This window comes from Haliotis rubra, unplaced genomic scaffold (genome assembly GCF_003918875.1).
Source record: "Haliotis rubra isolate DU_JTF1 unplaced genomic scaffold, ASM391887v1 Scf79, whole genome shotgun sequence".
NCBI lineage: Eukaryota > Metazoa > Mollusca > Gastropoda > Lepetellida > Haliotidae > Haliotis > Haliotis rubra.
The window spans coordinates 1,461,971-1,477,922 of NW_025767512.1; the positions used below are offsets into that span (position 1 = coordinate 1,461,971).

At 44.1% G+C, this 15,952-nt stretch overlaps 1 protein-coding gene across 1 annotated transcript in view; it reads right to left on the reverse strand.

Annotated features, from left to right (window-relative positions):
* Nucleotides 1–206: 206 nt before the first annotated feature.
* The window catches only part of LOC124261129 (tRNA pseudouridine synthase A-like), a 31,360-nt gene continuing 15,614 nt past the window's right edge, over nucleotides 207–15,952 (reverse strand). Inside the window, exons 10-18 of the mRNA XM_046695455.1 lie at nucleotides 9,102–9,180; nucleotides 8,565–8,610; nucleotides 8,144–8,237; nucleotides 6,713–6,783; nucleotides 5,896–5,940; nucleotides 5,365–5,439; nucleotides 2,262–2,332; nucleotides 1,345–1,456; nucleotides 207–1,124 (exon numbers count right to left, since the gene is read on the reverse strand). Of these exons, the coding sequence (XP_046551411.1) occupies nucleotides 849–1,124; nucleotides 1,345–1,456; nucleotides 2,262–2,332; nucleotides 5,365–5,439; nucleotides 5,896–5,940; nucleotides 6,713–6,783; nucleotides 8,144–8,237; nucleotides 8,565–8,610; nucleotides 9,102–9,180 (869 nt within the window). The 3' untranslated portion in view covers nucleotides 207–848. The remainder of the gene's footprint in view (nucleotides 1,125–1,344; nucleotides 1,457–2,261; nucleotides 2,333–5,364; nucleotides 5,440–5,895; nucleotides 5,941–6,712; nucleotides 6,784–8,143; nucleotides 8,238–8,564; nucleotides 8,611–9,101; nucleotides 9,181–15,952) is intronic.

Below are 15,952 nucleotides of genomic sequence, written 5' to 3' on the forward strand. Positions count from 1 at the left end.
TATCACTCACCTGTGGAAGATACTGCAGTGTAATATTTTTACAACAATATTACACTAGTGTAATACCGCTAAGACGTATGATGTTCACAGTTATGACGTCACAATGATATTAGAACTTGTTTGACTCGTCGAAAGCGGAGTCATCACACTGTAGGCAGTTTCTATCAATTTATGTTAGAGAGTAATAAACAGAATAGTAAACTCACTTCCGTAAAATACCATTTTTATTAAACTTGTGAAAGATTAAGTACACCAAATCAAGTCATTTAATAAAAATAGTTTTCCACAGGAGGTCGTTTCGTATTGTCTGTGTATAGTTTCGTTACCCATCACTAAAACTGAGTGAAAATGGATTTTATGCTCATCCTCGATGATGCAGGGTAACATCTCTATAACTACCCTGGATCCTGATGTTACCATGGCTTCTTTTTAAGCTCCACTTAGATAACAAGAGCAACAACTCCAAACAGTGAATGAGTATGATTTTACGCCGCTTTTAGCAATATTCCAGCAATATCGTGATGGGGACACCAGAAATGGGCTTCACACATTGTACCCATGTGGAGAATTGAACTGGGGTCTTCAGCATGACGAGCGAACACTTTAACCACTAGGCTACCCCACAGCCCCTGCAATAACTCAAAACAAGTGAAGACAGTGACGAGAGATTGAGATGTTGTCACTTCAGAAGCCTTGATCCAGGGTATTTATAATTATTAAATGAGGGTATAATTTTATACCTTGATAATGTATCATGGAGTTTCATAAATCTTCCTTTTTATTAAAAAGATCTCAGTGATAGTTCTGCCTCTCTGTCGAGGCTGAATCATCAGCTCTGGACGGCGCTGTCAGAACTGGTGGCTACCTTTTCGCCACAGCTCTGAGAGTGCGGAGTCTGTCATTGGTTCTGTACTATCAGGTTTCACATCCGGCTTGGTCTCAGATTTATCCTCTGATACAGTTTCATCAGGTTTGGTTCCACGTGATTTGATCGTCTCTGAGTCGTCCTCTGTGATGACTTCAGCATCCCCAGCTGCTACGGTGTCATCCTTCTTCTCTGTGGTTCCGCTATCAGTACAGTCCGTAGAATCGGACGAATCCCTGTTACCATCTTGATTCTTGCCCTACAAATGAGCACACAATGAACTTGGATAAAGAGTGAGTGAGTGAGTTCAGTTTTACGCTGCATTCAGCAATATTCCAGCTATATGGCGACGGTCTGGAAATAATCAAGTCTGGACCAAACAATCCAGTGATCAACAGGATGAGCATCAATGACGTGTCAACCAAGTCACCTTGACCTCATTAACATGCATCATTGCAAGGATAATGTTACCCGCTCACCTCTGTCTCCTTCTTGAGATCACCATATATTTTGAACATTTTCCACCGCGGCACCTCCTCGTCTTTGATGTCAAACTTGTGGAAGTGCAACGTCCCAAGCCACTTCAACATACTGAAGAGTCAAGGTCAACAAAGTGCAAATGAACTTATAAAGTTTTTACCAAATAGTAAATATGTCTTGGGTGGAAACTTGGGCTTAGGTTTTTGTGGAGGTCAATATCAAAACAAAGTGCAAATGGACCTGTAAAGTTTGTAATAAAATAGACCAGCAAGATTGGAATAGATGAACACCAAAAATGTGCTTAAAAATTAAACAGACAAAAGTTCAAGGTCAAACAAGGATTATCCAGTGATTAAAAATGGGGTATGTCCATACTGATTCATTAACTCTATACAGGAGGTGAGAGAGAGAGTTAGCAGACAGCCATACTACCAGGTAAGGACCTACGGTAGGACCTCAACAGATGTCGTTAGTATCCCTGCATCGAAGCTCCACCCAGCCATTGTGGTCCCAGTAAGAATACTTCAAGGGTTTAAACACAGCATGTTCCACCATAGTGTGTAGTGGTGATGTGGATGTATTTAGATGAGGATGCAGGCAAGTTATGGATACCAACAAACCTAGTGAGAACCCTACCACAGTCTGACATGACAGCTATACATAGGGCAGGAAGTTTGGTTTGGGTACACACTATCACGAGAAACATCACCATCTGAATGTTCCGTTGACCTAGCACTCCCTAGAACAAGGCTGTTACTTAATTTGTTGGTTAAATATACTACAACCGCTAACCACACTGAATGATGGCAGTATGTCCTCATGAATGATGGGGATGTAATCACAATGAACAGCCTTGACCTTGCAGTCTGGAGTTTAGGCAGACATGGTGAAGTTCAACCAAAGTTCTAAAGGATACACACTTTCTTCTTTCTCAGACTGGACGATGTGGGAAAGAATATGCTCTTTCTTGAATTTTTCCAGCACTTCCTGTGGAAGAAAAATAGATGAGTCTAATCAAGACACATCTCTGAAAGCTTATCTCTCTCTCTCATTAACACAACACTCTCAGCACTTTCAAAGCCTAACTGTACCCATAAACTACTGGTACAAACACATGTGTTACATTCATGCTAGACTTCCTGGGACAATATTTTTTACAACCTAAGGCCAGACCAATTTTATTTCTTGTTTTATGGATTTTTGTCCTCAGAAAACCTAAAGGCAGGAGGGAAATATAAAAATAAAAAAATTCACCAGTCCTTGTAAATATTAAAAGTATTTTACTTTTGGCAAATTATGAAGTGTATATGGGGCAAAAAACAATCTAAAAATATTTCTTGTAAGTTTACATTTTGGGGCCATTAAGAACATTAGGATTCTACTTTTGAGCAGGGAAAATTCATTTTTCTTTTTTTCTTATTCTTGAAAAAATATGACCGGCGGATCTATAAAACAAGAATTATAATTGGTCTGGCCTAAACACAATATTTCATGTCAAATTAGTTATTTCTTTGGTAAGTTTCTAGGACGATTATATGAGCCTTGTAACCTTGTCCAACAAGTCCAAACATACTTACTTACAGCTTTTGAGATACAGCTTGCACACTTGAGAAAGGGGCTGCACACTTTTTTCATGAGAGTTTCAATGGTCATTGAGTAAACTTTCAGGACAAAGGGGTGGGGAACTGGGGTATGCACACCCCTGCACCCTACCTTGGGATCCCCTATGCTTCTCACAAAAAACAGCATACAAGGTACAACTTATTCCCACTGCACTTTAGCTTGTGATATCAGTCATGCAGTCAAGCACCATTACTTCTACATTGTAATTGTTTTTAATTCTGGAAGTTGAAGATTGCTGTGTTTCCATATTGGTGAAAATTTCATTCACTAAAGATTGCCATGGGCCTTCGATGATAAGATCTCGTTTGACCCAAATTATTTTCATATATTTATCAAACATTTCCACGTTCACCATTTTCAGTCCACCATTTTCAGTGATTCGTTTATAACCATTGTTCTCTTTATTTTATCCCTTTTACCAGGCCATACAAATTGATAGAACAGAGAGGTTAGTCTTTCGAAGGATTCTCCATGTTCTATGTCCGGACTTGGAAGAGAACTGAAGAGATGTGTGAATAGTGGTAATATTTGTGATTTAAGAATAGTGATTTTGCCTCTAAGAGTGAGACATCTATTTGCCCATGAGAAAATAGCTTTTCTTGCTTTTTCAAATTGTATAGTAAAGTTCATAGCAGTCATCGCAGTTAGATTTGTATAAAAAATAATACCCAAGATCTTGAAAGGTTCTTTCGACCACTGCATAGGGATATGTGGGCAGAGTTGTTCATTGCTATGTTTTTTTATCCTATCCATATTGCTCTAGTTTTATCACAATTTATTTTTTATCCTGAGCATACAGCAAATTTTTTCAGTACAGCTACTAGTTCAGCAAGACTAGTCTCTGTTCCATCCAGAGTAAAATTTGCATTCGTCCGCATACTGGAATATTGTATACATTACACCATTTATGTCAATACCTTTTATGTTTTAATTTTTTTTAATGGTGTCACATGTTTGTTATTTAATTAGGATTAATTAAGTAGGAATTAATTAGGAAGTACTCACTGTCACGACTAAACACTACTGATAATGGATTATAGTTTCAAAACATACAGAGAATCCAATGATGGTTTTGTGTAATCACGTGACTAGCATGTGATTGTTGAGTTGTTTCTAAATTGCGGACATACATGAAATCTACTTTTTGTTTTATAGAACAAGTATATATGGATGACAACTTCTTTTATTGTATATATCATTTTTTTTCATCCATATATACTTGTTCTATCTCTTCTTTGCGTGGCATTATAGAAGTTGGGAAGTACAATATAGAACAAACTTTATAGATAACAATAAAGTTTTGTTCTATCTCACTTCCAACTTCTAAAATGCCACTCAAAGAAGTACTTTTTGTTTTGTTTTCTTTCATAGTGACATGTGATATGTCCTGGTCGGATGTCTCAAAGGTCAGACAGCTCGATATTATTTTTTGGTCCCATGAATATCAAGATAATGGTGCTCGACTGTATTGTAGTGTTGGGAATCTAATAATTGATGATTGGTCCATTACAACCGATCAATCATCGAAAATAATTGGTTAGTGTCATTTATTAAATGTCCCTGTTATTTTTGTTAATGCACACAAAAAATAAAGAAAAAACATGTAGTAATTTGGTTTTTTGCAAATTGCTTAAAGTCCATTTGCAAATTTTGCATATTTAAATGATGATTAGTATGTTAGGAACACATATTTCCTGGATTCTTTAAGATAAATTCAATCATGACTTGGAACGAGCTTGTAGTGCTAATGAAATGTAAATTTAATGACACAGACAAAACAAGCCTTGTGAAAAATATTGTTAATGCACTGACTGACTGACTGAGTTTGGTTTTACGCCTCTTTTAGCAATATTCCAGCAACATCATGGCGGGGGACACCAGAAATGGGCTTCACATATTGTACCCATGTGGGGATTCGAACCCGGGTCTTCGGCGTGACGAGCCAATGCTTTAACCACTAGGCTACCCCACAGCCCTATTGTTAATGCAAACAAGTGTTCCAAGATTGGTCGTGTTCGATTACGAGAAAACATGTTCGATTGCTTGGTCGCTTAGTCACTGCGACCAATCTTCGATTATTTCAATTAATCGGACCACCACTACTGTATTGGCATGTTAGCTGAGAGTGGGAGGAGATCCTGAACACAAGGTGTAGATAGGTGAAACTCTGGAGTATAGGCAGGGTGCTAACAAACTGGTATGACTATGTGACACAACTCTGAACAGTTAATGTCCCCATTGAGCTCTGTTTAAATTGTCTTGTTGACTGTAGAGAAAATGTCATAGTCAAAGCAAGACTGGCATTTCAACCATGCACAGCTGATCCTGGAATGATCAGGGGAGGTAACTCTGCAAAACTTCTTCATTCTACTAAAAGCCCTCTGGTGTCACTGTACCTCGTATTCCGACCAGTCCAAAGCTTCATGCATTCCATCTTTACCGAACCTCTTGTTGTAGCCGTCGTAATGGAGCTGTTACAGAAATGATAAAATTATGTTTGAATTTGCAGACATGGAAGATTTGCTCATATCTCAAACTGCCAAAAGAGGCAAGCTGAAATGGACTTTAATTCCATGTTCAATATATTTTCAGGTAAATAGCAACTTGCATGTAATGTGTGTGTGAGGATGACTCTACAAGCCAGGACTCAGCTGGTTTTCTTGTGCCAGTGGATTCGAACCCACAATCAAAGGTTTCTGGCCTAGATTTGTAGATGATGAGGCACCACTACAACATGGATGTGGTGCCAAACAGCCCAAGGAGTTTCTACATTGCACATAGTTTATTTGTTTACAGACTGCCTTGTTTGAAAATCCTTGTCAATAAAAATATATAGCATTTCTGATTTGTTTTTATCCTCCTTGGTTTTCACAGTCAATAGACCTTTAAGGGTTTTAAGTACAATGGACGTGTGTACATGCACATACCTGCTCCAGCATCAGACCAACTCCTGGGGCCTTGGGGACATCTACCTACAAGTAGCACCACATTAACGTCGAACCTGCTACAGTGCTGCATTCAGCTGAATTAACTGGGCTTTCCCAAGATTTATTATCAATCCCAAGATTTGTTTAATTGCTGTTATTTGCTGAACAATATACCAACCAAACCACAGAGGTCTCTATATCGATGATTCTGAGCCAGACAACCTGTGGTTGATATATCAGGCATCAGTCATGCCATCAGAGCTTATTCTGACCAAGAATCCACAAGGACACAGCTGTATGAAACCAGTGAAGATCCAGGTTAGAACTGGTCTTCAGCAATCCATGTTTGTCAGAAGATGTGACTAGCATGACCAGTTTGTCAGGCTTGCTGACTTGGTTGACACGTGTCATTGTATCCCAGTTGTATAGATCGATGCTCATGATGTTGATCACTGGATTGTCTGGTCCAGACTAAATACTTTACAGGTGGGTGTGACATTGCTAGAATACTGCTGAATGCAGCGTTAAACAACAAAACAAACTCAGCTATATGAGATAAGGGACCATTCATAAGTTACGGGGGGTCATTGATGATGATTTTATGGAGTACCATGTACAATGTGAAGGCACACACACGCGCACACACACACACATCTATCTCTCTCTTTTTTTCTTTCTCTCTGTCTCTCTCTCTGTGGTTTGTCCAGTAATATGAGAGAACGTGAGCATGTATCTTGGTTACAGGTTACAGGAACGTTTGATGCTGTCTATGGGTGAAATACTACCTGCTATCCGTGATGCAAATATGATGACCCACCTTGTCCGGCTGCCACGCCTTGTCCATCACCTCCTCACCACAGTAGCCCTTCACTATGGCTATCATCAGTCCTGTAATGAGTGAGTGAGTGAGATGGGTTTCATGCTGGTTTGAAACAGCACATCAGTCATATCACGGATGTCATTTAAACATTCAAGGAAAGCCTGACATTATGCAGCTGGCAGTCAATTAATGAGCATTGTGAGCATTGGTATCCTGCTGTCAAATCTAGAATCATCAAAAAGGGCAAATATGTGATTCAAAGCCGTGATAACAGGATCCTGGTAGATGTAAGGGAGGCAAGGCATTTTTACTGAGTGGTTGGGACAAGAAGGAACTAAACAGTTTTTCAACTGTCTTCATTAATAACATTATAAATGTTGCACTATAACACCATCCAAGTAACAAAGTGATGTGACCACAGTCCACTTCAGTGGATCTGATCAGTCTACTCCAGTAAATCTGATAACAGACTGCCTCAATCACAGTATCTGATCTGAGTCTACTCCAGTAAATGTGATAACAGACTGCCTCAGTAAATGTGATCACAGTACACTCCAATGGATCTGATCAGTCTACTCCAGTAAATGTGATAACAGACTGCCTCAGTAAATGTGATCACAGTACACTCCAATGGATCTGATCAGTCTACTCCAGTAAATGTGATAACAGACTGCCTCAGTAAATGTGATCACAGTACACTCCAATGGATCTGATCAGTCTACTCCAGTAAATGTGATAACAGACTGCCTCAGTAAATGTGATCATGATCAGTCTACTCCAGTAAATGTGATAACAGACTGCCTCAGTACATATGATCACAGTCCACTCCAGTGGATCTGATCAGCCTACTCCAGTGAATGTGATAACAGACTGCCTCAGTAAATGTGATCACAGTCCACTTCAGTGGATCTGATCAGCCTACTCCAGTAAATGGGATAACAGACTGCCTCAGTAAATATGATCACAGTCCACTCCAGTGGATCTGATCAGTCTACTCCAGTAAATGTGATAACAGACTGCCTCAGTAAATGTGATCACAGTACACTCCAATGGATCTGATCAGTCTACTCCAGTAAATGTGATAACAGACTGCCTCAGTAAATGTGATCACAGTCCACTTCAGTGGATCTGATCAGCCTACTCCAGTAAATGGGATAACAGACTGCCTCAGTAAATATGATCACAGTCCACTCCAGTGGATCTGATCAGCCTACTCCAGTAAATGGGATAACAGACTGCCTCAGTAAATATGATCACAGTACACTCTAGTGGATCTGATCAGCCTACTCCAGTGAATGTGATCACAGTCCACTCCAGTGGATCTGATCAGCCTACTCCAGTGAATGTGATAACGGTCTAGTTCTATGTGATCACACTTGTGGATGCAATCACTATATATTTCGGCGGATGTGATCCTGGTCTCCTCACCGATCATCTTCCGTATATGATGAAGCATGAAGCTTTGCCCTTTGACCCTCAAGATAACAAACTCGATGCCCTCCGTTACAAAAGGCTGGCCACACTGGAAGGAGAGAGAAGAATACTGGTCATGGTGAGACTGCATGCTAAATACTTCTTATCTGTAAGGTAGTGAATATGGCTTTTAATCATGAATTCATGCAAGATTCACATACATATAATGTACCTGCATAAACTTTGATTCAGTTTGTTCGTTTCATATGGAACTGGCTCCTACAAATACAGAAACACATTTACATAACACTGGGAGCCATACTTCTCAGTTAACAGTGGACACAGTGAGCAATATTCCAGCTATATGGTGGTGAGTTTAAGTGAACACTTCACCCCTTACCCCTCATGTAAGTACTGTAAGAAATGATACTATTACCTCAAAACTAATGATATATCTCTTGGCGCTAGGATCATTTGGTTTTCTGCAAAAAATATAATGTAAAAAAGTGTATGACATGGGATGCCTGGCTTGAAGACTTGATATTATATCTTACAACACACCTACACTAAATATTCCTCTAGTGGAAAAATGTATATAAACGTATATACAAAACTGCTATGTAACATCAAAACATTATCTACATTTATTCTTCATGGCTGCTTGACATAATTGATAAGATAATGTCTTCAAATTATCTAAGCTCTTGTATAGTTTTGTTGAAAGGTTTTAGTTTGGCTTTTTGTTAAATTGTTTGTTGTTTCAAAGCTACTCAGAAATATTCCAGCTATAAGGCAGTAGTCAGTAAAATATCATGTCTGTGTCAGACAATCCAGTGATTGATGTCGTCATCTGACGACCAGCCTGAGTTGCTGGGAACTGATAATCTAGCCCCAATCCCCATAAGTTCCTAATAATCTTGCAATTGCTGAGAATTGCTGGTACAGACTGATACGTTGGCAGATTCGTACTTACATGCCAGAGGTAAAGTTGTGGAAGTTGTGAGTTCCCTTGTACATCGTAAGAATTCTGTTGACCTCTTTGATAATATCATCTGAAACGCATGTTAGTCAGTGAATCAACCAATTTCTTCTGTATAAAAAAGTAGACTTTAGTTTCAACAATATGTTGGTTTTGCATCTGCTTATCATCCAAAACTTATTGATAATCTCTTGGCGCTAGGATTGTAAGGTTTTCTGGAACAAATTTCAAAAAGAATTAATCTATGAAATACCACAACGCTTCATATATTTGCCTTGCAATGAACCTATACACAAAATTTCCACAGAACATATCACTTGGGTGAGATCAGTGATATCTCCAAAACAAAGCTAGAGTGAGTGAGTGTGTGTGGTTTTACGCTGCATTTAGCTATATTCCAGCAATATCACAGTGGGGACACCAAAAATGACAATGAGTGAGTGAGTGAGTGAGTGAGTGAGTGAGTGAGTGAGTGAGTGAGTGAGTGAGTGACTGAGCCTACTGCAATGCCATTGGTGACCTGGCGTTACTATCAAATGACATCACTAATCTCCTTATCACTGAAGCTGGTAAGCTGTACCTTTTACACTCATGCCACAGTTATTACTGTTGAAAATTGAAAACAATTGGAAAATAATTTTTGGATGATAAATACAATATAACATTTGCCACTAAAAGTTCAAAACTATTTTACTGATGTGTTCCGGTAAGGCTCTTAATAAGATTTAATAAATAAAATAATGAATTAGATTTACCAGCTGGAGTTGCGCCCCCTTGCCCACTTGGGGCGCTGCTGTAGTTACGGGCCAACAATCGCGTGTTTAAACACTCAAGGGAATATATCGGACTCGCTCGAACTTCAGTAAAACAATAACCTGCTTATTTTTCCGGAATTAGAAGAATGAATTACGGAAGCTGGAAGTTGCCAGATTTGAAGGCACGGGGTGCAAGAGTGTCCGGACGAAAAATCGACCTAATTGAACTGTAAATTTCTAACATTGCCGTTTCTTGGTAAACTTATCAAAGTAAATTATAATTTGTCCCCAATTACATTACATTACCCATTGTGATCCTGATATAATGGTCATTGATAGAACAAACATAGGTTTAGTTTCCTACTGTTTAGACAACGAGCATTCAACATATGACGCTGTCATTGACACGAAAATACTAATTTTATTAAAATCTAAATATTTTAGATATTTAAATACTTACCTTACCATAGGTCTTATGCATATTACCTCAAGCTCCGCTTAAAGAGATCAGACAGTCGTTGATTCGCCATTCTGTAGAACGGCCACCTCGTGTATCGACGAGTGTACAGGCAACGGAAGTGACGTGATCTCCCCTCCCACGCAAGCGCGGTCCATCCAAAATCACTTTTACTGACCAGGTCCGAAGATCCCAGAGAGGGGAGGAGCATCCAGCGTTGGGAGGGAGTTACCCTATGGTAAGGTAAGTATTTAAATATCTAAAATATTTAGAATTTTAATAATTTTTTAACTTACCTTACCATAGGTCTTATGCATATGGATTCGACAGTAGGACGGGCGGTGTCGGGCTCCAGAGGACCGTCCCACCTAAAACCCACATGCCAAGGGAAAACCAGAAGAAACTACTGAATCGCCAGACTGTGGCAGAGGCTTCGGAACAGGAGACAGATAGTAACTAAAGGCAACCCTAAGGAAAACAAATACACCCAGAGTGTAAGTTAACCTGAAGACCAGAAGGTAAGAAGAAGTAGTTACCTAATTGGGCGGTAGGATGGGTGAGTTGCTGAGTAAACCACCAGTGGACCAAGCGATTGAAGACCTTCCACGCCCGACGTACAAATCCCATGAGGTAATGACTAGCGAAGACAGTAGAGGACTTCCAAAACAACCCTCCATGATGGCTGGAGCGGTGCAGTTTCTGTGGAGAGCCATGGTGGATGCCAGAGCCCTAATCTCATACCGGATTAGTGGCTGTAGGATGAGGCAGATCTTGGCGCATCGTAGGCGGTCAGGATGGTAGTCACGGAGCCAGAGCGCATGGCGTATTCTACTATTAACTTCACCTTTGGCCACAGAAGACAAGCAGGATGAACAGTCTCTTTACGAGACTGCCTCCTGGAAGATGACTTGGCAATATATAATCTTAAAGTGCCCTCACGGGACAAAGCAGCTGTTCCTCAGCGTCATGAGGTCCTAGAATGGAAGACAAAGGAGGGATGGAGAAGACCCTATCCGGTTGTCCCGGCAGCTGGTTCTTGGCCACGAAATCCCAAAGCAGTCGAGATGAACAAGACCATGCCGTGACTGCTCAAAAGCGCACCCTGGTGACATCCAATGCGTGGATCTCACTAACCCTAGCTTCTGTGGCCAGGGGCCAAGAGAAAGGCTGTCTTCCTGGAGAGGTTCTCAAAAGAAGCCGTGTCCAAGGGCTCATAAGGGGGACCTCTCAGATGACTTAAGAAACCACGTTTAGGTCCCAAGCGGGAGGACGAGCTTTGCCTTCTGGTCCTCCAGCTTAAACGCTTTGAGGACGCGGTATGGCGAGTTCTGGCACCTTAAAATCTTTTGTCGCGACTTGACCGCCAGAACGGAGTTAAGAGCCGAGCAATAAGTTCCTATAGTGTTGCCCTTGAGGCGCCCGGGGACTTCGAAAGAAAGAGAAACTCTGCTATAAACTGAGGAGAAGCCTTCAACGGGTCCTTGGACTTCTGTGCACAAAACTTCTCAAAAGAAACCCACTTATCATCATAGAAGTGATCTTGTGGAGACTTCGATGAGCACGAGCAACAACCTTGGCGACACCTCGTGGAGAAGCCCTTGGCCTTCAGCGCCTTTTGCAGATGATCCAACGCACAGATGAAACCGAGTGGGATCGGGATGCCACTGTCGACTGTGGGGATGCCTGAGCAGGTGAGGCCAGTCTGGTAACTGTTGCGGACTTCTTCGGCGAGCGGCGCAGAATCTGGGAACCAGGTTCTGGCTGGCCACCAAGGCGACCAAAAGCAGGCGAATCGTCTCTGTCAGCTTGACCTTTGCTATTACGCTGGCAACAGAACTGGTGGTGGAAAGCGTACATGTCCAGACCCTCCCATGACAAGGACATGGCGTCGGCCGCCCATGCCGCTGGATCTGGAATTGGAGACACGCATAACGGCAGCTGTGTGTTGAAGCGAGTCGCAAACAGGTCGATCAGAGGGCGGCGTGACTGTGACAAAGAAGTTTGAACGCTTCTGGATGTAGCATCCACTCTGTTGGAGACGGTTTGCCCGCCTTGAAGCCGTCTGCCAAAAGCGTTACGTGCACCCTGGGATGTGTCGGGCTCTGGCTGATGCCATTGTCGTCCAGGAGACTGGCCAGCTGGAACGTCTGCTCCAACAACTGTTTGGACCTGGTCGTTCCCTGATTGTGAATCAACCACACCACCATGGAATTGTCCGACGCTATCAGGAGCCTGGTGTTCCGCAACAGAGGCACCCAGTGTCGAACAGCTAAAATGACTGCTTGCAGCTCAAGTTGTTGATGTGCCATCCTAGCTTCGGTGCCTGACCACAGCCCGAGGTGGTCTGGTCGTTGAGGTGAGCACCCCAACCTTGAAGAGAGGCGCGATCTACCTAACAGTTCGTGATCGTGGGAACAAACTCTGTCAAGGAGACTCCTCGCAGGCTCGTTCGACTTCGACAGTCCACCAACGGAGGTAAGCGTGGAGATGCAGGGGCAAAAGGAACCTCAACTGAAGGTCGTCCGCCTGGATGTAAAAGGCAACAGGAAGCTGTAACGGCCGAAGCATCAAGCGACCTCCTGGCGTCAAGTCCTGGAAGCTGAGGTGAGGAGACCTAAGAGGGACTGCCACTCCCTGAGCAGGAGGCGGCTGGGATAGACCTCGGTTGGCTTAAACTGACAATCTTTCTCCAGCGATCTAGCGGAATCCTGACAAAGATGCGCAATGTGTCAGGAAGAGGCCTCCTATAAACGCCAGTTCCTGGGGCGGCTCCAGGTGGGATTTGTCTATGTTGATAATCCATCCCAGTTGCTGCAAGAGATGAATGGCAAAGTGCATCTGTTTGCGAAGCAACTAATGAGGGTCGAGGTGGTTCATGAGACAGTCGTCTATATAAAGGTCGAAGTCGATGCCCCTGAGGATGGAGGAACGGGTGATCGGGCGAGGTAATCCGGTAAAAAGCCACGGGGCGTGGAAATTCCAAATGGAAGCACTTTCCACTGGTAGTGGGACCCGTTGAAAAAGAACCTCAGGTACTTTCTGTGGCGGTGGTAAATGGGCACATGCAGGTAGGCATCCTGAAGGTCGAGGCTGGCCAACCAGACCCTGAAGCAAGCTAACAAGTAGCTGTTCCAGGGACACCATCTGCGGAAGTGAGGCGGTTCGAAGATAAAGGTGGTTGAAAACTGCCATGTTGTGAATCATGCGTAGTTTCCCTGAGTCCTTCTTGGGAACCAGGAAGATTGGTGAGTAGAACCCGGGGACTGTCGGGGGTCTAGCACTGTCTCTATAGCTTGTTTGGCGTAACAGAGTGTGGATGCTGTCTGCTAGCAGTAACTGTTGGTCTGGAGCATACACACGTGACTGGGCGTTGAAGTCAGAAGCGCGACACGGCGATTGGCAGCGCTTAACCGGGTCCTGAGAATGTTGGTGATAAGCGGGTCTTCCAGGATTGTCCAATTGGGCCAGAAGATCCCTAGTCTCCCGCCTACTGGAGTAGGACGAACCGGCACGACTGGGGGGAGGTCCCAATCGTGTTGGGTGCTTAACTTCAGCGACCCGAAGTATAGCGCCTCCCCACCCTGCCGGGCATCGAAGGGGGTCGGGGCGATCCTGCTGACGGGCGCTGAAAAAACAGGTTGGATCTGCCACGCCACGTCCTCTGCCAGAATGGCCGCGGGACGAGTCTCTTCTGTGGGGCGTAACGGCGCTTCCCTCTACCCTTGCAGATGATCTGCCACGCAGGTCAACTCAAAGCTTGACGTAGACAAAACCGAAACCTCCGTATTGGTAAGCTCTGCGTGTTCCTTATACACCTCCGAATGCCCTCATTAAAGAGGAAACGTAGACGCAAAGGGGCTCTTAACAGTTTCCTTTAAACTCTTCCTGCCAAGAACAGGGCTCAGGAAACCCATCCGCCCGAACAACCGCTTATCATGGCCAGAGCCGCCCGGAGGTGCGCCAGCAAATCATGCAACACCTTGCCCTGCCATTGAAACAGGGTGGTAAGATGTTCTAACCTTGACGTGTTGTCTTCCGTCAGATCCCAAGCAGCAGCCTAAGTTGCCGGGCCAACGCTGATACCGCTTCAACATCCGCTGAGTTCTGCATCAATGGCCAACATCTTGGAGTCCTGCACTCAGTAGGATGCCTGTGGGAAGCCGATAAGCGAGGGACTCACGTCATGAGCCGCGCCTCCATCGGCAAAATCAAACTATGAATCTTGTAGTCCCTTTGCGTGACTTAGGAGCCTTTTATCGTGGTATTGAGAGACAAAGTAGCAAAATCTGCGTCCAAAGAAGCCACAGCATCGGCCACCATCGGGTGAGGCGGGAGGAGTAATTCCAGAGAAGACCGAATAGCCTTCGGTCGGCCGAACCTGAAGAGGAGAAGGACAATCCGGCAGGTCTGTCGGCAATCCAGTCGAACACAGCAGAGAGGGGAGGTAGGTGCCCCCATCATCATCATCATCCTCTTGCAACATTTCATCATTATAATCCGGAGAAAAATAGGCGCTCCTCAGTGTCCTCCCAGGACACGGTAGGAGCAATCATCGTTGACCCGAAGCAGCAGGCTTCGTGGGCGCCACCGATGACAACTGAAAGCAGCACTCAAAGTAACTGTCAGGGAACGTGGCCGCGTGCGGCGGCGAACAGGAGGTGACCTTTTGAACGGGACCGACGGTATCGCCTACCACGCATCGGGTGACGTGGCGCCTCTCCCTATCCTTGAACGTATGCGGAGAGCGAGACTCTGAGTCAGACCGACGACCATGGCGAAGAGAAGTATCCGAACTAAGGCGAGGACTCTGAGACCGATGATGCTGCCGAGGAGACCTGGAACGAGATCGTCGAGAACGATGGGAACGCTCAGCGTCCTGACGTCGGGAAAGCTCTTCCATTAACTGACGTTGTAGGTTCTCCTCTCTAGACACTGTAGCCTTCCTGGGGATACGGTAGTCTGCCAAAGGCGTCGGAGTTGGCGCTGGCGTCGGTACAGGCGTCGGCGTCGGTGTCGGCATAGGCGCCGGCGTCCGCATGGGCGTCGGCGTAGGCATCAACGTTGGTTGAAGCAACAAGTCAGCAACTGGAGAATCCAGTGCCACAAGCGCCGGCGCAGGGACAAAGCTAGGCAACGGCGCTGGAACGGTGCTAGCTTAATTCCGCAGCTGCCGGCAAAAGGAGCGTCGAAGCAACTTCTGAACCTCCGGATGCGACAAAGCGTCGGGTGGGATAGGTCAACAAAGCCAGACGCAGCAGCTTCGAAGCGCCAGCAAACGAGGCGCAGGGGTGGACGGCTGATCTATCACAGGAGAAGAGCGTCCGAATCGGGCGCATGCGAGGGGAGAAGACCGAGTCCACAGAAGAAACAGGGGAAGACATTTTCTCTTCCGCTGTGACAAGCGCTTCTTCTTAGCGCTGAGGTAGGCCTTGAAATCTGCGACGGACAGCGGAGTACAAAAGTGACAGCGCCGTCAATGGAACAGGCAACAGTTGCACAGTCTGGGCACCAGGGTGTGGGTCCTTGGCAGACTTCTGCACTTTGCAGATGCAACAAAACTGCCGGGTCATGCACACCAAAAGCTGTAACACACAAATGTGAAACGTAAAAACCTAGAAACAACCCCTGCAGAC